The sequence below is a fragment of the Perca fluviatilis genome, chromosome 5, assembly GCF_010015445.1.
Source record: "Perca fluviatilis chromosome 5, GENO_Pfluv_1.0, whole genome shotgun sequence".
In the NCBI taxonomy this organism is placed as follows: Eukaryota; Metazoa; Chordata; class Actinopteri; order Perciformes; family Percidae; genus Perca; species Perca fluviatilis.
In genome coordinates this window covers 41,563,289-41,584,208 of record NC_053116.1, presented here as the reverse complement: position 1 = coordinate 41,584,208, position 20,920 = coordinate 41,563,289, and the positions used below count along the sequence as shown (strand labels likewise).

The window sequence follows — 20,920 nt, the reverse complement described above, 5'->3', positions numbered from 1 at the left end:
ACAAACACTTTTGACTCACTCCTGTATCTACAACAATTATATAATCTAATTCAACTCAATTTTATTTATAGTATCAAATCATAACAAGAATTATCTTGAGACACTCTACAGATAGAGTAGGTCTAGACCACACTCTATAATTTACAAAGACCCAACAATTCTAGTAATTCCCCCAAGAACAAGCATTAGTGCAACAGTGGCGAAGAAAAACTCCCTATTAGGAAGAAACCTCGGACAGACCCAGACTTTTGGTAGGTCTGATGGTGCCGGTTGGGGATGTGATTAACAGTGGCAATAATAGTCACAATAATGATAATGTAAAGGTGACTAAAAAATGTTACACTGCATGAAAAGTGGGATTTTCGTCAGTAAGCGTCACTGTAGATTGTCGTGGAACTTGAGGTTTACGACTGTATATGGCAATTTGCACCGAAAACTGCCGGAAATTGTTGGAAATTGACATGACCCCCTCTTCCCCTAATTCTAGGGGAGGCTTTCACATGTAAATGAAAATGCTGTGAGCTATACAAATGCAAATCAGTGTAGCAGCAGGGGGAGTTTTACCCAAGGTGACATTTTTCTAAAAGGTATTAACTTAATTTTAAGAAAGTCTCTTAAAATAGATCAGGGTCAGTATAGCCTAATTGTAGACTCTTAAATTGTAACTTAAACTGAGTTATTTAATGAAAGTATACTAGCTTAATTACTGTGTATGTCATTAGCAATGACCAATGTTATGTAAAAAAGATACACAAAATAATTTATTTCAACAATTAGTTTTAATCAGTCTTTGTCAAAAAGGTAAAATGTGCATTCCATGATTCATTCACATTCTCCTAGTTCAACCACTGTACCTAGTGGCATGACTACAGTGGCATTTCTTTGGTCTTGCTCATCCAAAATTGTCTGGTGGAATGGAGACAGAGGCACCACTGTACAGTTTTTCTGCTTACACCAAAACACTGGGCTTCACATAAAGCATATCAGCTGTGTCATTGCATGACAAAGTCCCAACCATTTGTCTTCTTAAAATACTGGCAAATTCAGCACCATATTCACATGTCATGGCATATGAAGCTGTTGGCTCTGCTGAAATGGCCTCATAATCTGGATTCAATTGAATCAATTGTCCTATTGTTATTAAACTTTCCCAGTATTACATTATAACTCACTGTAATTCACCTCCACACCAGTGTGTGCGCTGTTCGTGCCCTGCCGGTTAATCAGCTCCTCTTTGTCTCTCTCTATCACTCTGCCCCGCCCCCTACCCCGCCTTCACTGCTTCGATTTGAAAAATAGCGAGGGAGATGAGTCCTCCGAGAGTTAGAGCAAAAGCTTCCAAAGTATGGGAATCTTTCAGGCCAACTGGTAAAAGAGTTGTCTGTACACTCTGTCAAACTTCACTTGCTTATCACGGGAGCACGACCACGTATCTAAAAGGAAACACACAGGAGTTGTTCAGACATATGGATCGTTGTTTTTTCTTCCCTCCATGTCACCTCCAGGGCTTCGTAAAGATGCGCCCACAGAAAAGGAAAAGACAACTTCATTATATGATTATTAATGAAATGGCGAGCTAGTCTGTACTGTTTATTAACTCTTGAGAAGTACAATGACTGTATTTGGATTTTAAACAGGCTACTTAGACTTTGGCAGTAATGTTTTAAACCCCACCATGCACGCAAGTTTAAATGAGAGCAGCACAATAACTTCAGTTTTGTTTAAGTTTAACATCAGAAAATTGTAGGTCATCCAGGATTTCATATCTTTAATGCATGCTTGAAGTTTAGCTAAATGACTGGTTTCATCTGGCTTGATTGACAAGTATAACTGGGTGTCATCCGCATAACAGTCAAGCTTAATTGAGTGTTTCCTAATAATGTTACCAAGAGGAAGCATATATAAGGAGAACAGAATTGGTCCAAGCACTGTGCCTTGTGGAACGCCATGGCTAACTTTAACGTACTTGGATTTATTGTTAACATTAACAAATTCAGATCGATCAGAGAAATAGGACTTAAACAGCTTAGTGCGATTCCTTTAATGCCAACTAAATGTTCCAATCTCTTTAATAATCTACATCTGCTATTTCCTCGCTGGAGTGTGACGTGATTTGTGTCATGTACAGATGCGACGGACATGTTTGCGTACAAACCAATAGGGTGTTGGAATGGTATGTGTTTATACTTCTCATCCAACCACAATCAAATTTACTCTATCCGGATGACCCATTTATCTGGACAGGTATTCTTTTATTTTTTTTAACGATGACAAGCTGGAATGAAAACAATCCGAACTGAAATAGGAGTAATGAGGCTATTTTTAAAATGTAAGGAGTAGAAAGTACAGATAATTTGTGTGAGAATGTAAGGAATAGAAGTAAAATGTCTGCTGTGAAATAATTACTCCAGTAAAGTACAGATACCCCAAATTTCTACTTAAGTAAGGTAACGAAGAATTTGTACTTTGTTACCACCTCTGCTTAAAGGAACACGCCAACTTATTGTTAGCTTATTCACCGTAACCCCCAGAGTAAGACAAGTCGATACATACCCTTCTCATCTGCTGTAAGGCTGTCTGACGGCTCCAGCATTAGCTTAGCCTAGCACAGATCCTGCAGGTAACTGGTTCCAACTAGCCTACTGCTCCCAATAAGTGACAAAAGTGACAAAATAACTCCAACATGTTCCTGTTTACATGTTGTGATTTGTAGAGTCACAGCGTGTACAAAAAAACAACGTAACATGAGACACAGCCGTCTTCTAACAGTGAACAAACCGGGAACTATATTCTCAGACAGGCTTGCTGCGAGCATATCACTCCGCCCAAGTACTATATTCTTCCGCCTGAGAATATAGTTCCCGTTTTTTTTTACAGTTAGAAGATGGCTGTGTCTCATGTTACGTTGTTTTTTGTACAAACTGTGACTCTACAAATCACAACATGTAAATAGGAACATGTTGGTGTTATTTTGTCACTTATTCGGAGCAGTAGGATTACTGGAACCATTCACCTGCATGTTCTGTGCAGGGCTGATGCTGCTGGAACCTTCAGACAGCCTTACAGCACGCACGGAGATGAGAAGGGTATGTAACGACTTGTCTTACTCTGGGGGTTACGGTGAATAAGCTAAATTCCCAATAAGTCGGCGTGTTCCTTTAAGTCTGTCCTCTGCACTAATGCACTAATCTTTTAACTGCTGAAAATTAATGCACCGATAATTTTTTACATTAATGCGCAAGAAATGATTCCCATGAACATGAATTTCAGAAGAGCTTCAGTGTTCTGTTTTGTTTCAGTGAATTTTAAAACTGTGAAGTCAAGACATGGAGGTGATCAGCGCTGCAGTGACAGGATGCAAACAGGTTACTGGTGAGACACGCAGGCTGTCTTGTGACGGCTGTCTCGCCGTCACATTGTCCGCTACGGAGCGCAGGACGAGGAGATGGCCCGACTACATGGAATACAGGATAGCATCAAATACCCTAGCATTAGATAACTGCAGAACACAGTGTAAATAACTAAATATATATCTTTAAAACTATGCATATATCATCAAATGTCAAAGTCTGAAAATACAGCCATTAAGCTCTCGCGCAATCCTTACCCTTAATGTCCTCGTTATCAGTCCAAACTTTAAAACTGTTCAACATGGCATCATGACTTTGCGTAAATATACACGCCACTTTCATAAAGCAAAATGGCGTGTTATTGTACGCATTTTCAGCTCTCCACATGTATGCCTACGCTGTATACAGCTGATTAAAACATACCCACCACGTGGCCTCGCCACGTTTCGTGTTATCGCGAGAACGCGACGTACTATCGATAGTACGTCGCGTAAAAGAAAAAAAGGAAAAGAACACAGGGAAAGGCTTTAGTAACAAAACAGTGACAAAAACATGGAAAATAACGACAAAAACACGCTTAGGAACACAATAAATGGTTGGGATTAGGAAAGAAACATTGGGTAAGGCTTATTAAAACAAAAAATTACAAAAAAAAACAGGTGAAAGTCGGCACACGCGGGATAGGAACCCGGGTCTCCCAGGTGAAAGTCCTGTGTTTTTAAACCTTCATGAAGAAAAGTGTGTTTGCCTATTACACTTTATTTCGTCTTCAGATTGTATCTCGGGGTGGGGGATACCACTAGTTGATGCTGTGTTGGCAAGGTGTTAACAATCACAAATTGTTGTAAACATATAAATACTGCGGTGACCCCGTGCGTACCCCGTGCGTAATGCTTGGCCCTGCAGAAGGACTAACCCCCAATGGAAGAATCCGGAGAGAAAGAGACTTCAGGGACCATGACGATGACTGGCTAATATGCCGATTTAGCTTCCCTAAAGCTGAGCTCGTGGATCTATGAACTGAATTGGGTCCAGTAGAGAGGACAACGCGCCGGAACCGTGCCATCCCGGTCCAAATACAGGTCCTCGCCACTCTGGGGGAAACCGGCTGTTTCCAGAGGGAAATGTCAGACAGCTAAGTGTTTTTTTAACATCACTAAGGCTTGTTTGGATATAATATATAGTTCTGTTAAATCTTATTATATACGTCTGGTATATCGAAGCTGTCCCCGAGTACCGTAATGTCTGCTGATTTGAAAGATTTTATTAATAAAGGTAGTCTATAATTCCGGTTTCCCCACACTGTGCGACAACAGGCAGCAAGCGTCTGAGAGGTTTATTTATTTATTTATTTGTTTTCTCCTCCAGTCGTCATGATTCAGCATGATTCGGTGTAACAACTGCCAGGGTCATCAACATACTGATCAGCATTCACGAGGTGCTTTGCATTGACTATTTATGGTTAAAAATGGGCGTTTACAGGGCGGGATAAGAGGCTGATCCACGTACGCACACTTGTAGTCAATCTGTGATTTATAAAGGGAACATTGCTAATAGGTGTGCGTACACACGGTTTTATAAATCTTACTTTTTTTCGGCGTACGCCATTTTAGGCTTTTGGTCGTATGTACACTTATCGTAAGGATCCTACGCACAGTTTTATAAATGAGACCCCTGAGCCTTTAGAACAGTCAAACTCAACTTTTTTTATTTTTTTTTTATTTTGTTAGGTAACTAGGACTACAGTTGAAAATTAGCCGACTGGCTAACACTGGCGCATTTACAGAAATGTTAATTAATGTGCATTGTCCTAATCAAATAAATGAAACAGAACTTCACTACGGGACCGACTGGAAAATAAGACTCACATCCAGGACCAGACATGGAGAGTTTGACAAGCTTTTATTCCAAAAATGTAAAATATCTTTGACTGTATATTACTGTATGTCTCATATAGCTTTCTCACTTACAGTTGGTCGACATGAAGCCTTAACAAGACAGGAAAAAAAGTTTCTTATCCATCTTAGAGTTAGGAAATCAAGCAAAACGATTATGACATTTTTTTGGTGGGGTGGCAGTAGCTCATTCAGGGAGGGAGTTGGGTTGGGAACCGGAGGGTTGCTGGTTCAAGTCCCCATACAGACCAAAGTATGGTGGTGGACTGGTAGCTGGAGAGGTGCCAGTTCACTTCCTGGTCACTGCCAAGATGCTCTTGAGCAAGGCACCTAACTGCTGCTACTGGCTGGTTCTCCTGGATTATCCACGGGTCGGTCTTCTGTCTGTGTCTGCTTCGCAGGTCGGTCCTGCGGTTGATAAAACAACCCAAACAACCCGAACACACACACACACACACACAGCATCATCATCATCATCACATCATTTGATACATTGTATTATCTTAACAATTTACCTCAAATTTAATTTAGGGCGTTTTCACACATGAAAGTCTGAACCAAGGTTCATGTTTTCGTTCCATTGTATACATTTGATCCGGTAAGTTGTGGTTTCACACTGCAGTTATGCAAGCGTACTAAAGATCTCTACCTGACAATCTTACGTCCTGCTGTCATCACATATGTGAGCTGCATCTCCACATACTTAGAACTGATTGGTTTGTTGACGGGCTTCCCCGTCCTCTCGTATCCTTGCTCTGGGTTGGAGTTTTTCCTACTGACTGCTGCTCTCTCCTACTGACTGCTACTCTCTCCTACTGACTGCTAATCTCTCCTACTGACTACTACTCTCTCCTACTGACTGCTACTCTCTCCTACTGACTACTACTCTCTCCTACTGACTGCTACTCTCCCCTACTGACTGCTGCTCTCTCCTACTGACTGCTGCTCTCCCCTACTGACTGCTACTCTCTCCTACTGACTGCTACTCTCTCCTACTGACTGCTGCTCTCTCCTACTGACTACTACTCTCTCCTACTGACTGCCGCTCTCCCCTACTGACTGCTGCTCTCTCCTACTGACTGCTCTCTCCCCTACGACTGCTACTCTGTCCACCGACTACTGCTCTCTCCTACGGACTGCTCTCTCCTACTGGCACTGCTGCTGCTCTCTCCTACTGACTGCTGCTCTCCCCTACTGACTGCTGCTCTCTCCTACTGACTGCTGCTCTCTCCTACTGACTGCTGCTCTCTCCTACTGACTGCTGCTCTCTCCTACTGACTGCTGCTCTCCTACTGACTGCTGCTCTCTCCTACTGACTGCTGCTCTCTCCTACTGACTGCTGCTCTCTCCTACTGACTTCTACTCTCCCCTACTGACTGCTGCTCTCCCCTACTGACTTCTACTCTCCCCTACTGACTTCTACTCTCCCCTACTGACTGCTGCTCTCCCCTACTGACTGCTACTCTCCCCTACTGACTGCTACTCTCCCCTACTGACTGCTACTCTCCCCTACTGACTTCTACTCTCCCCTACTGACTGCTACTCTCCCCTACTGACTGCTGCTCTCCCCTACTGACTTCTACTCTCCCCTACTGACTGCTGCTCTCTCCTACTGACTCCTACTCTCCCCTACTGACTTCTACTCTCCCCTACTGACTGCTGCTCTCCCCTACTGACTGCTGCTCTCTCCTACTGACTGCTGCTCTCCCCTACTGACTGCTGCTCTCTCCTACTGACTGCTGCTCTCTCCTACTGACTTCTACTCTCCCCTACTGACTGCTGCTCTCCCCTACTGACTTCTACTCTCCCCTACTGACTGCTACTCTCCCCTACTGCTGCGGCTCTTTTTGTTTTGTTGTGATGTTGAGAAGCGAGACACGGGAACTTTCTTTCTGGAGCATTTATTCAGAGACAAACAGAAACCTCCACTCTACATTTACTACCTCTTAACAAATAAACTGCTGATGTATTCTCTGCTCTGATAGCCGACAGCTGTCTGCTCTGAGCGCATTCACCGTCACTCTCTCTCACTAGGTACAGAGCTATTCCTTCAAGGAGCTTCCCCGGTCTTGTAACACAAGGAGAGCCTGCAAGAGCTTCCTGTATTTGGTCCGAAAGTCCGAACCATCCAAAAAATGCTTTCACACTATAAACAAACCGGACCATGGTTCAGTTTGGTCCGGACCGAGACCACCTCTTGTTATTGGACCAGAATTTGGTCTTTTGATCCGGACCGTGGTCCGGGGGAGGTTTCACACAGGTAATTTTGATTCGGATCAAACTAAAAAGTCCCAAAGTCCGGACCAAACGAGGCCCTTAATGTATCTGTTAAGTAAATACCCAAATTTGAGTTACATTTCATTTTCTGTGGATTTTTTATCTATAAAGTAAATCCAGCGATCAGTCACATGAAGAAAAGAAGAAAAAAACAAAAGTCTCAGAGAAACATCTAAATACTGCAGGACAGAAGCAGGAGTAAAACTGATGCAGCAGAGCCCTCTACTGATCTCTGTGTAGATTACAGTCTTTACAGTCTGTCAGACTCAGGATACAGCAGCTCCCTCTACTGATCTCTGGGTAGATTACAGTCTGTCAGACTCAGGATACAGCAGCTCCCTCTACTGATCTCTGTGTAGATTACAGTCTGTCAGACTCAGGATACAGCAGCTCCCTCTACTGATCTCTGGGTAGATTACAGTCTGTCAGACTCAGGATACAGCAGCTCCCTCTACTGATCTCTGGGTAGATTACAGTCTGTCAGACTCAGGATACAGCAGCTCCCTCTACTGATCTCTGGGTAGATTACAGTCTGTCAGACTCAGCAGAGAGGAAGGTGCCCTGAGATAATTTCTGCTATGATTTGAAACTATAAATAAAATTGAAATGAATGCTACCAAGGGATGGGAGGAAGATTAACGGTCGCAGCGCTGCCTGGAAGGAGACGTTGGGGGCTTAAAACACCATTGAGAGCCTAAAAGCCTGAATCTCTAATAGAAACATCACCCTTTAAAAAGAAAATAATAAAATGATGACAGGGGCTGAATCTCATCACCCTTATTTGATAGCCCCTCAATTCTCGGCTGAACCGTAAGTTGTTCTGTCCCTCCTCGTGAAGGCCGTCTCAAAGCACTTATTTCTGCCCTGAGGAGGGATCATAGAGGAGCTCTAGGCGAGGATACAGAGAGCAGCCTTCCTGGAAGCCGTGCAGCTGAAGGAGTTGCTAACTCAGCACAAACAGCTGACGTATTCACTTTACGCTTCAGAGAAAAGGACGTCTCATCCCTCTAAAACACATTTGCTTGGTTCCTCTTTCCTCCGGTGATTTCCTCACGTCTCTCCCGTGCCTCCTCAGTGGGACGGACTAAGACGCGAGGAAGGGAGGTAAGTGGAGGAGTCGAGGAGGCAATTTAAGCAACATGAGATGCAACAAAAGAGGTTTTGATTCTTTGATTACCTTGACTCCCAGTGTGTCTTCATGAATGAAGTCTCCAACAACATCAAAACATTTGACCCACTGTTTCTTTTCGATGTGCTCGTCCACTTTACCAGACAACCACTCTTTTTGCTTTTTTTTCATAATTTCTGATACATTTTCCCCAACTTCCAACATCAGCTCATGCACTTGAATGTTTCTCTTGCAACATGTCGGACAGCAGCTTTCCTCGGCGCAGATCGTCCAGGTCGACAGCAAGAAGGCACCAACAAAACTTATACCCAAGAGCAAAGCCAGGCCATACATCTGAAAGAAGAAGCATTAAAGAGCAGGTTGTATTATCACAGCATCGAGATGAGCTCACATTACATTTTTTCGCCCTATGAATAATCGCTCCGTCTCCCGTTCTCTTCTAAAGAGAGGTGGACCACCGTTTGACTTGGTCAACAGGGAGAGACAAATAATGTTTACATCCTGTTTGAATTGAGCCATGAATTACACACACAAGATGTTTGTCAGTTTAAAAGATAATTTAGCGTTTAAAGAAAGTCTTGTCTTGTCATCATGTCTCGCGTGTCACGTTTCCTAAAGTCGCTTTCTTCTTTTCCCAAACCCAACCGTCCCATTCTTCCTGCGTGTCACAGAAATGTAAGCCCACCCACGACCTTTTCTTAACATAACTGCGTCAAAAGGGACGCCAATATGCCCGACCAAGCGCGTATAGATATAGCGCATTATATGACACTAAAGGAGCCTTTTAGCGCCATATAACAATGTCCTGACCAAGCGTCCATATTTTATGAGATGAGAGTGAGAATGTGTGAGAAGCTACGAGGCAACACGGACTAAAGTTGGTATCACAAAGTGACCGTTGAGTTCACACAGGACACAAACCTTGGTCTCCTGAGTTAAAGACCAGTCATTTTTCTATCCACCACCCCAACCTGTATGTCCTACTGAATTTGGCGCTCTGTATACTTTGTCACCTCACTTCCTCATTTCCTCTCCCGCTAAAAATTTTGGTAATTTGGAGCTTCTAGCTCAATCGCAGTGGACGGTTTGTTGTTTTCTGGGTGAGGACGGTCCGGTTCGCCCAGGGAAATACAAGTTTGAAATGTTCCTAATTTGTATAGAGAAAAGAAAATAGTTTACCAAAGTTGCCAGAATAGTGTTCCCTTAGTTCACAGCAGGAGGATTGTCTGTCTTTGAGGCTTTAACTACTGTCCGTTCAAAATAGGGATGCAACGATCCAGATTTTTGGGGTTCGGCCGAATACCAAATCCAAGAGTTCCATTTCCACTTTCTCACAGCCTACTGCATTGAACGCTCCACCTACGCAAACACCTCCCCGTAATCAACAGCGTAGCGCATCTAGTGCAAGCGTAGGGTTCGGTGAAAAAAAAATCAAAGGTTCGGCAGAAACCCAACCCCGTCAAAAAGCCCAATATTCAGCTGAATCTGAAGCCCAATCCTGGATTCGGTGCATCCCTGGTTCTAAATAAAGTTAACTCCGCTGTACCAAACCTGAACTGAACCTCTGTGTACCGTTACACCACTAGATGTGACAGAAACTAGAGCAACGGAGGCTAGACAGGAAGTGACACCTTAACCCTCCTGTTTCCTTGGGTCAAATTTGACCCATTATCACAAATGTGGGTTTCTTTCAACCAAATTGTCAAAACAAAATAACGTGGATGGTTCCCTATAACGCTCTGCACAAGGTAAGTAAATGATCAGTTAAATACTTTCATTGAATTTGGGTGTTTTAGTCAATTTTATAGCTATATAGCTTATAAATTAATGAATGAATATCAGAAAAAAGTGACAAAAAACTTGGAAAGAAGTGACTAAAACATCAAAATATTTCCAAAACATCAGGAAAAGCAACAAAAGTGTCACAAAAAGATGACCAAAACACTAAGAAAAGTAAAAAAGTTTACACAGAAAAGCAAAGTTGCACAGTCGGTCGGGAAGACAACACAAGGGTTAACATTGGCTCTTTAAAACAACTGTCCTCTACAGAATAAAAAGTCTCTATAAAGAGGAAGAACACTGTAAGAAATTATTCTGTGGTCATGTAGATTTGAATTATTATTATTAGGTAAAATATATTCAATATGATTGTGTTTTTGATTTTGAGGCAAATATTTAATTAAATTTCAAATAAAAATGTTTGGAATAAAATCCACCCATTGTAGTTAAATAAAACATAAGCATTACATTTATCTAATCCCAAATAGAGAGAATATTGAGTTAATTCAAATTAATGTAATCAGGCAAATTTTAATTGAAAAGCACTTCCTGTCAACCTAGCTAGCTAGCAGCTATAATGTTACCCAGCATGCCGTTCGGCTGTGTAAATTTGTAAATGTAAAATTATTAGTGTTAGAAATTGTTAAAGTCACAAATAGTTGTGTGCTATGGTGATTTATCCTGTTAAAGAGAGTTAGTTGTGGGTTAATAATTTAATACTACAGCACTACTACAATGGGTCAAAAGCACAAAAGTGAATTGTTAATAAAATAGACTAGTTATTCCTAAGAAAGAAGATTTAATTCATTGCATTGATTAAATTCAAATCAATGTGCAGATAAATGTAGATGATTATTACTCAATTATATATCATTGATATGTAGAATTAAATAAAAAAATGTTAGTGCTATTTACACATTAGGGAGTTTATCTTTTTCAAATCAACTCAATATTTTTGTTTAGGTTATAATTAATTCTGTAATGTTTTCTATTTGAATCTACTCATATTAAATGGATAACTATTAAGGGTCTCATTTAATTAATATTTACTCAATACCAAACCATGTGGAATTTAATTAATAATATTGCTTGTAATCTGTTGCCTCATTTTTATTGAGTAGATATAGGGTATTTTTTCTTACAGTGAATACAGCGATGTCAGCGATAGATTTACTAAACAGCCTTCGACCTGGAAAACATTTAGATGATGATGGAGAAAGGCAAAACTTGGAAAAAGACAGAAGTTAGGCAAGAATAGGTCGGAAATAAAAACTTAAAGAAAACACACAGCAGAAAGAAGGAAGGCAACACTAGGGTGACAAAAGTGACACACTTAGAACAAAATTTAAAAAAACTTTGAAGAAAAGAAGACAATAGAAAAAAATAAGGAAGAAAGACAAGAAAAGGTCAAAACAAGTGACAAAACCTTCTTCAAAAAAGGTGACAAACTTAAAAAGCAACAAAAACTTTGAAAAAAAACATTTTGCAAAACAATCTTGTGTACCCCTTGCAGTCTTCCAAAGTACCCCTATGGGGACGCGTACCCCCATTTGAGAAACACTGCACTACAGAATAAAGTTTTAAAAAGAATCTCTTACCATTGAATTCAGTTTCATGTCATTGATGGTCACAACAAATGGATTTGTGATGTCAGTCTTGGCTTTGCATTGTAAATCTGCCACCGTCTTGGGATTGGGATTACAACAGCAAACAAACCACTCGGCATCGATTAGCACCGACACAACCCAGAGCAGACCCACGCACAACGCCTTGACCAGGCGACGGAACAACACGCCACTGAAATGACACGATCCCTTCGAACATGTGTATCTCCACGCTCTCTGAAACTGCACGTCCGTCGACAGCATCAACACGGTCACGACAAGACACGGAGCAGTCATGTATAAACTGCAGTAACCAGGCTCTGGTTTACAAGAGCATGGAAACTCATTCTCGAGAGCTTGATAGGAAAAAATAAGCACGCTAAAAACCATGGCGTTGGCGTTGTCCTTGACCGTAGTGATGAGGCCCTGCAGGGGCACGGCTAAGGCCTGCATCTTCAGAGGTGAAGTTTGTCAAATGAAGGGATTTTACAGCTGACAGTCTGAAATATGTGGCAACACGAAACCATGCTTTTCCTCTTTCTGGAGAAAAGAGGAAAAGCACATTTTAATTCAGTACTGTACTTTGTTATTTCATTAAATATCTGCGCTGATTTGGCTGTGTAAAAAGTGATTCTATATAAGAGTAGAGGAAAAATATAACGAAAGAAATGCTAATGAGACAATGCATGTATTTGAAACATACTGTATGTAATGACCCAGTCTAAGATTTTTAATTGTGACAGTAAAAGAGGTAGTGAGAGTTGATTTGGGATTCATTACACAAGAAGGACGGTTTGAAACAAAGACAAATAAAAAAAAAATGAAAGAAATGACTGGATGCAAGTAGCAGAAAATGCTGAAGAGACAAAAAATATAACCGAAGATTAGTTCCTGAGAACCATCCTGGAACAGACCGAACGCAGATATAAAACAGGAAAGGCTTTAGAGCTCATAACTGATTCAATCAGCAGAATAAAGGAACAACGTTGACACAAAATAGAGAGAAGTCCTTCACCATAGAAATAACATTTATAAAAGGCCATTTCCATTCCAATCAACGTAGCAACATGGTCAAAGAGGCAGACATTTTGATGTGTACCATTGCCATGGTAATCTCCCTTTGTAGAAGTTAACCACGACTCTCAGGGAGCATTTGGGTAGGAAACATCCAATAACCAAACGTAAGGGTGTTTCAAACCAATCAATCAATCAATAACATTTTATTTAAAGTGTAAAATCACCATTCAACATGGTCTCAGTGCACTTTACAATTAAAGGCAATAACAAACAGCAACAAAACACATGAACAGCAATAAAGCAGTAATAATAAACAATACAAAACCATCAACATAAGACAATAAGTGAAAAGGGCTGTTTGTGATGGTGTGTTATGGTTGCTGTAGTATAATGAGTAGGTGGTTTTCAATCCAGTTTCTTTAACATTTAGTGGAAGACGAGGGGCACAGTGGCAGAGGGCTCTACTGATCTATGAGGTTTTGTTAACTAAGGGAATGTGGCAACGTCCAAGTCTGAAAAGTGAAGCCAAAGCTACAGGATCATTAACACGCAAACCTTCTTATCATATATCATTTAAAAAGAAGTGTGTTTCTATAGAATTATTTGAGAAAATGACCCTACTTCTCACTTGACACACAGAGACACAGACACAAACACACAGACACACAAACACACAGAGACACAGAGATTCAAGATTCAAGATTAACTTTATTGTCCCACAAAGTGGGAAATTTGTCTTGGGCACTCAACCCATGCTGCAGCCATAGTACAAACAAATACACACAGAGAGCATGTACAAACAACACATACTGTACAATACCACAGGCTGTACTATGGTCCTGATGTTGTATAAAAACCCAGCACGGTGTCATGCAATACACTGGTTAAACATTACTCAAAATAAAAAAAATAAATAAAAAAAAAAGATCACAAATACAACCATTACATATCTCCATCATTCAGGCCTGTTCTGCCTCTTACTTGCGGCTATTTAGAAGCTTAATAGACACTGGGATAAATGAGTTGTTCAAAGGGTTAATTCTGCAGCGAGGAACTCTAGACCTCCTACCGGAGGGCAGCAGCTCATATTCTGCGAACAGAACGTGAACTAACAATCGCTAACAATTCTCTTTGCTTATTGCAAAGAAGCCTGTTCATAAATACTCTGCATGGATAAGTGCTCTTTAACACCAGTGATCTTCCATGCAGTATGAATCAATCGTAACAGTTTAGTTTTCAAATGCACAGGGAGGTTTGCCAGACCAAGCTGTGATAGCGTACCTGACCAGGCTCTCCACGACTGCTTGATAAAATAAACATCATTTTTGTATCTACACCATGACTTCGCAAACAACGTAAGAAATGCAACCGCTGCTGCAGTCTGCAGCAGAGACTGTCGACATGTGTGCTCCAGGTTAGTGACTCGTCAATATAAACACCGAGATGTTTGTATGAGTGGGCCTAAGTGATGGTTTTGGTTGTGGTGGTCACCGACTCCCCAAGGGTGAAACACCATCTCTTCAGTCCTGGAAACGTTTAGGACAAGGTGGTTATCGTCGCACCAATTCACAAACATTTCAATTTCCATAAAATAATCAGATGGGTCACAGTTCTTTTTCAGCAGAGATAAAATTGCAGTGTAGTCAGAAAATTTAATGACATGATTATTTGGATAAAAACTTCTACACTCATCTGTGTATAAAGTGAAAAGGACAGGTGAGCTGACACAGCCCTGGGGGGCTCCTGTGCTCAAAATGTTAGGTTCAGATAGAGTCCCATTAACGCTGACCTGCTGTCTACGATTGGTTAAGAATGAGTGATACCATTTGATAATAAGGGAGTGTACTTTAAAATCATTCAGCCTCTTAATTAATAGATGTGGCTGCAGCGTATTAAAAGCTGAGCTAAAATCAATGAATAGGAGGCGTGCGTATGAGGTAGAATCATCTAAATGTCTGTTAATAATGTGTCACAGCAGTGATGGCGTCATCTGTGCTTCTGTTACTCTCATATGCAAACTGAAAGGGATCTAAAAGACAACTGACCTCTGTTTTCAAGAACTGTATGATCATTTTCTCAAAACACTTCATCACCAGTGACGTAAGTGCTACAGGATGGTAGTCATTATTCTCTTTACAGCTTGCTTCTTTAGGTACGGGAATAACAGTAGAGTTTTTCCAGATAGAGGGAACAGAATGAAAGAAGATGGAAGATGGAGCACCATGCCTCTGCCAGCTCTTTGCTGCAGGATTTCAATAGGCGCCCAGAGGTGCCATCCGGTCCAGAGGCCTTCCTGGGGCAGATGCATGAAAAAAGTCTTTACACAACATGCTGGTCAATGGAGATTTTCACAGAGTTCAATGCAGATACACCATCCAGAGCTGTTTTTTGCTCTTGAGAGAAGTCTCAGAGACACACAGACACACACACACACACACAGACAGACAGACAGACAGAGAGACACAGACACAGAGACAAACCGACACAGACATGGACTACGTTTACAAGCTGTCATTTTTCGGGTTATGGTCGGGTTAAGGTCACTATTCGGGTTTCTGAAACATTCGGAATAACCCGTTTACATGCGTGAGCAGAGAGAGTTACTCCTACATGGAATTTTAATCAATTGGCGATATCCTGACATAAACGGCGACGCACGGTTAGCGTCTGGACGTAGCCTACGGACAACCTTAACCCTTGTGTTGTCCTTCGGGTCCCAGTGACCCGAAGGACAACACAAGGATTATGTACTTCTGTTTACTTTGTTGAGAATTGCTCTCTAAACAAGGGTTAATACAGCACCTTAGTTCTTGTTTGTTCAGCATTTTGGTCAGCTTAAACTGTGTTTAAATGTGTTCTAGAAATAAACTTTACTTACTTACTTTACAAGAAACAGGGTTTAGAGAGCAATTCTCAACAAAGTAAAGGGAAGTACATCATCCTTGTGTTGTCCTTCGTCACTGGGACCCGAAGGACCACACAAGGGTTAAGACGCAATAAATCTCACTATCTCGGTACTTTCTGCCGTCAACAAAAGACATTATATTCATGGTTTTCACCACACTAATGAAGAAATTGGTTTCCTCCTCGCTCCAAAAGTGTGGTGCTGTGCTGCGTCTCGCCACGTTTACCTCTACCTCTTGTTTACTTCCGGTATACTGCGCGCAGGTTTTCTGCATTGACATATATATATAACTATTAGGGGTGTGCAAAGCAGCTGGTATTTGTATCTGTATTTGTATTTGTTGAGGGGGGAAAAGTATTTGTATTTGTATTCGAGTAAAATTCAAAATAGGCGTAAAAATCCAGTTTTTTTGCGTTACACTTCTAATTTACGTTAAAGTGTAAGTATTCTTTAATTATATCCATTATAATAATTATGGATATGCAATATTGGTTGATGTTTTTCCATAAATCCAGCAATGAACATGTAACAAGGAACGTCATTGAAAAGAAAATAACATAACAGCCTTTACCTCATCCATGGTTAAACCAACAACTAATAAAATACCATTGTGAATATTATGAACCCCACCACCACCCGTCCTTGTTGGACGCTGAACAGACAGAATAAAAACAAATAACACTTCAAAGAACTGTTCTTCTTCTGAAAAACTTCTTTCTAATGCACAGAATTCCAAGAACTAAACTTTATCAACCCCTGACTGGGAGATCTGGCAGAACAAAAGTTGTATTCTATATAATACTCTTATAAACTAAAAGATACAGCCCTGCTATTGTCAACTGTCTGCCAAAAAACAGACACAAATGTTTTTTTTTTGTTTTATGTTTTTTAATTTTTTTTTGTTTTATGTTTTTTCATTTTTTCATTTTTTTTATCTTTTTATGTTTTTTAAATTTTTTTTTTTTTAATGTTTTATGTTAACCATAACTTAACCATATTTCACTTGGAAGAAGATATCTTCTGCCAACATATTCTCAGTTAAATTTCTCCATGTTGTATTTTGTGAACACAAGCTCCTCCACATGTGAGGGGAGCAGTCTGGAGCGATGTGGGGACACAATATCTCCTGCTGTGCTAAAGATCCTCTCAGAGGAGACACTTGTTGGGGGGCAGGTGAGATATTTCATTGCCACATGAGCCAGGGCTGGCTGTGGCTGCATCATTTTTGACCAGAAGGTCACTGCAGGATCTGAGGTCAGTGATTCAGTGCTGTCCTCAGCTAAGTAGCTCTCAACTATCTTGAGGGAGGTCATAGCACCAGATGAGGCAGATTTGGCTTTTGGTTTAGCAAGATTGTGCATTGCCCCCCAAAAGAGGCTTTTTTGCCCACTGGTCTCACTCTCGACTGAGGATGAACTGGCAGCTTCAGGTACCCCAGAAACATCATCCGCTTGGAGTTCTGCATCCACATCTGCCTTGAGCCTGTCAAACTCTGATGTACTAAGTAGTGACATGGGCAAGCTCTTAAATCGGGGATCCAGTAGGGTGGCTTTAAAGTACTGACCCGAGGAGTCATCAAAGACAGCCTGGAAGCGCTGAGCCAACTGAGACTGCAATGTAGTCACCATTTTAAGTGCCTCTGGAAGAGCCTGTACATCCACATCCACATTTAAGTTTGTTAATGCAGTCTTGAGGGCCTGCACACAAGGGATAACAGAAGACAGAGAAGCCACATCCTCACACACAGTGCGTGTTGCCTCCTCAAATGGTTGTAGTATTTTCACAATGGCCTGCACTAGTTCCCATTGATGGTGTGACATTACACCTCCCAGATCCATCTCTGCACTCATGGTAGTCAGTGATTGTCTCTGCTCCAACAGCCGCTGGAGCATGTGGAATTAGGAATTCCACCTGGTTGACACATCATGCACCAAAGTGTTCTTGGGAAGGCCAAGCTCTTCCTGGCTTTTGTGAAGTTTGTTCACAGCTTTGTTTGATCTGTGTACAAACCCAGTGATCCTGCGAGCAATCAATATCACATTGGTCACTCCCCGGCACTCCTTTAGAGCAGCTGTTACCACTAGGTGTAAGTTGTGAGCCATACACCTAATGTGCACATAGTTACCATCAGCTATTGCCTTAACCATGTTAGTGGCATTATCTGTGACAAAATACTCAACAGAAAACTTCGCTCCAACATCATCTTGCCATTGTTTCACAATGGCCTGGAGGTGATGTAAAATGTTGCTTGCTGTGTGATCTTCATTAAGAACCTCCATCTTGAGAAGTGCTGTCACACGTTTATGTTCAATAAATATTTAAAATATTTCAATAAAAATTTGCTCGTCCAGATGTCAGACGTGCAGTGCACAAATTTCCCTTCAATTTTTGAGAGAGCTTCTTTTACTTTTGTTTTCGCATCTTGGTAAAGTTGTGGTATAACTGTGCGAGAGAAATGCCAACGAGATGGTAGTTGGTATCGAGGTGCAACCACATTGAGAAGCTTGCGAAAACCTTTATTCTCCACTACGGAGTAGGGCATCAGGTCAAGGCAAATCATTTCTCCCACTGTGTTTGTTATTTGCTTTGCAGTGGGGTGGTTGGGTGGATAAGCCTGTTTTACATTAAATGCAGCTAATATAGGTGATTGAAACTGACTTGCAGGGGCAGAACATGGCTGTGATGATGATTTGGTGCTGGTGGGGGGATTTGTGCTTGTGGGGGGTTTGGCAGACAGTACCAGGAGAGGATGCTTTAAGTGCATGTGATTATGCATAGCAGATGTTGACAGATGTTTGATATCTCTGCCTCTGCTGATTTGACTTTTGCACACATCACATATCACTTTGGTTTTATCTGCAGCACTGACGGTAAAATGCTTCCACACAGAACAAGTTTTTTTGGCTGGTGGAGGACCAAGAGATGGCTCAGCAGCAGCCACACTCTTTTCTATGTGGTTGCCCAAATCCATGTGGGGAGTTTCAGCTAAGAGTGACGGAAGCTATGCTAAGGTTAACTAGCCTAGCCTATAGCCTACATTTTGCTGTCTGCAAAAGACAGAGTAACAAAAACGTACCATATAACTCCCACAAGTGCATACAATTCGACACAACTACACAAGCATTTTTTTAAACCTTTTAACCGAACGTTAACGTTACTGTCAACAGCCTATTGTCTAAATGACCGAGCTAACAGAGCTACGTAAACGGCGCGAACATGAGAGCACCCGACTGCAGACGTCAATAACGCAGCGTAACGGAATAATCTCCCGATCAAACTCCGCTTCCCGAAAGTTATAAACTGCCTCCGGAACCCAGTTAATGTACAAAAAAATCTATTCAATAAAAATAGAGATGCAGTTAAGTGTTTTTTCGCTCCGCCGAGCCCTCTCTGTTGCTGTGTGGAGCAGCCTGTGTCAGTCACCTCTTTTACTCTTTTCCCCTCCCCCGACTCCTGAACGTCACTCACTCATCCGGGCATGCACTGCGGATGAGGAAACGCAGCTTTTTGATATAAAGTTTTTCTTGTTCCCGAATACAAATATTTTTTAAAGTATTTGTTCGAAATAAGTATTCGTAAAAACCACGTTATTTGTGCCTTTCCGAATACCGTATTCGGGTTCGGCTCCACCCCTAATAACTATATTATTAGAGTATATAATTATTATTATAACTATGTTTTCTGGCGCATACAAGAAGTTCCTCTACTCAAAAGACCAAGATTCCTTGCAAATAGAACATGCGCAGAACACAAATCAATGTTCCTTTTGATGGGGATATGCCGATACGCGTTTACATGACCAAAATTTCGGGATAGAAAAGGGGTAACCCAGGTAGCATATTCGGGTTTTTGCCGGTGTTTACATGGCCGTGCGCGACCGGGTTATTGCTAATGTTCCGGTTTTGAACGGGTTATTGGCTGCATGTAACCGTAGTCATAGAGACACAGACACAGAGACATATAGTGTTAACAACATTGGGGGAAGAGTGGGGGGCTAACGTTAAGCTAAAGCTAACTCCTTATCAGAAATCACTATGCAGTATTTTCCTCGCCAACAGACAGTCTTTAGCAAACCAAATGGATGAACTTTGGCTACTGATCACCACTCAGAATGATTATGGACGGAAACTAGTAACAACAACGCTGTTCCCGATAGCATCACTGAGCCAGAAGAGACGCTACGTTCTCTGGTCACATTCTCAGGCCTACTGGGGATATTTGGAGGCTGCAGAGTGACTTTGGTTCATGGTTAATGTTGAACCCTGTTTTAACTTTATGATGGATTGTAATGGATAAAAAAATTATTACAGTTGTCATGTATGAACGTGGCAGAAAATCTTCCAGATTAAAGTGCCAGAAATCTTAAACTGAATAAATGTCCAGAGATATTTTCTTCCACCGCTGCTCAGAAAAACTCAGACACAGAAAGAGTTGGTCTTTGAAGCTTAATGAAGTTTAGTTTATGGTGTATATTGTGCATGCTATGATTACAAATACAATTTTACAAACTAAATCATGAATGTTTGAAGCTTTTGTGGTTCTGGTGCCGGTTTAGGATCAATTCAAGTTGTCACAGACTGCACCTTTAACCTTTGTGTTTCTTTAATGTTAGGCCAGAAATAACTTACAGGAGTCCTGTAGTTGAAGTCAATTATCTTTAGTGACAATATTGCAAATAGTTACAGCTGATGCATAAGGAATCAGACTTCCTTCAAGACAATCCTCTCTCGCCCTACCGCTAACAGTCTTTCCGGGAGTCTGAATGCCCGACCTAATATTACCCTCTCTCTCTTTATCCTTCTTCAGATTCCTCCTTCTGCAACGATGTGTGTCGTTATCAGTGCACCTCGTTCCATCACTAGACCATTGTTCTCTCTGCGTATCTGGACAGTTAATTTTAATACTGTGTTAATGAATTTACTGGGCGCTTCTCCGATCCAGCTGCACCCCCAACAAGTCTTTTC

General features: G+C 41.3%; 2 protein-coding genes across 6 annotated transcripts in view; one reads left to right on the top strand and one right to left on the bottom strand.

Annotated features, from left to right (window-relative positions):
- The window catches only part of LOC120558615, a 411,267-nt gene that overhangs the window by 123,138 nt on the left and 267,209 nt on the right, over positions 1-20,920 (top strand). The window lies entirely within an intron of this gene.
- On the bottom strand, positions 5,144-12,521 carry LOC120558621. 4 transcript variants are annotated; one of them, XM_039799684.1, is made up of 3 exons: positions 12,029-12,521; positions 8,700-8,984; positions 5,144-5,681 (listed from the first exon to the last, which is right to left on the bottom strand). In XM_039799684.1, exons 1-3 carry the CDS (start codon positions 12,485-12,487, stop codon positions 5,607-5,609), a joined length of 819 nt encoding a protein of 272 aa, XP_039655618.1. In that variant the 5' UTR covers positions 12,488-12,521; the 3' UTR covers positions 5,144-5,606. The 4 variants fall into 4 exon arrangements, with proteins under 4 accessions (XP_039655618.1, XP_039655620.1, XP_039655617.1 ...); XM_039799686.1 differs by having other exon boundaries at positions 5,144-5,664; positions 8,723-8,984; XM_039799683.1 differs by having other exon boundaries at positions 5,145-5,653; positions 12,029-12,520.

Excerpts from the sequence above, each read along its gene's own strand:
- LOC120558621 (XM_039799683.1), bottom strand. The coding sequence starts at position 12,487 with ATGCAGGCCTTAGCCGTGCCCCTGCAGGGCCTCATCACTACGGTCAAG. Across the intron at positions 8,985-12,028 it reads ACATGAAACTGAATTCAATG|ATGTATGGCCTGGCTTTGCT; the intron begins GTAAGAGATTCT and ends TTCTTCTTTCAG. Across the intron at positions 5,654-8,699 it reads AAGACACACTGGGAGTCAAG|GACCGACCTGCGAAGCAGAC; the intron begins GTAATCAAAGAA and ends TATCAACCGCAG.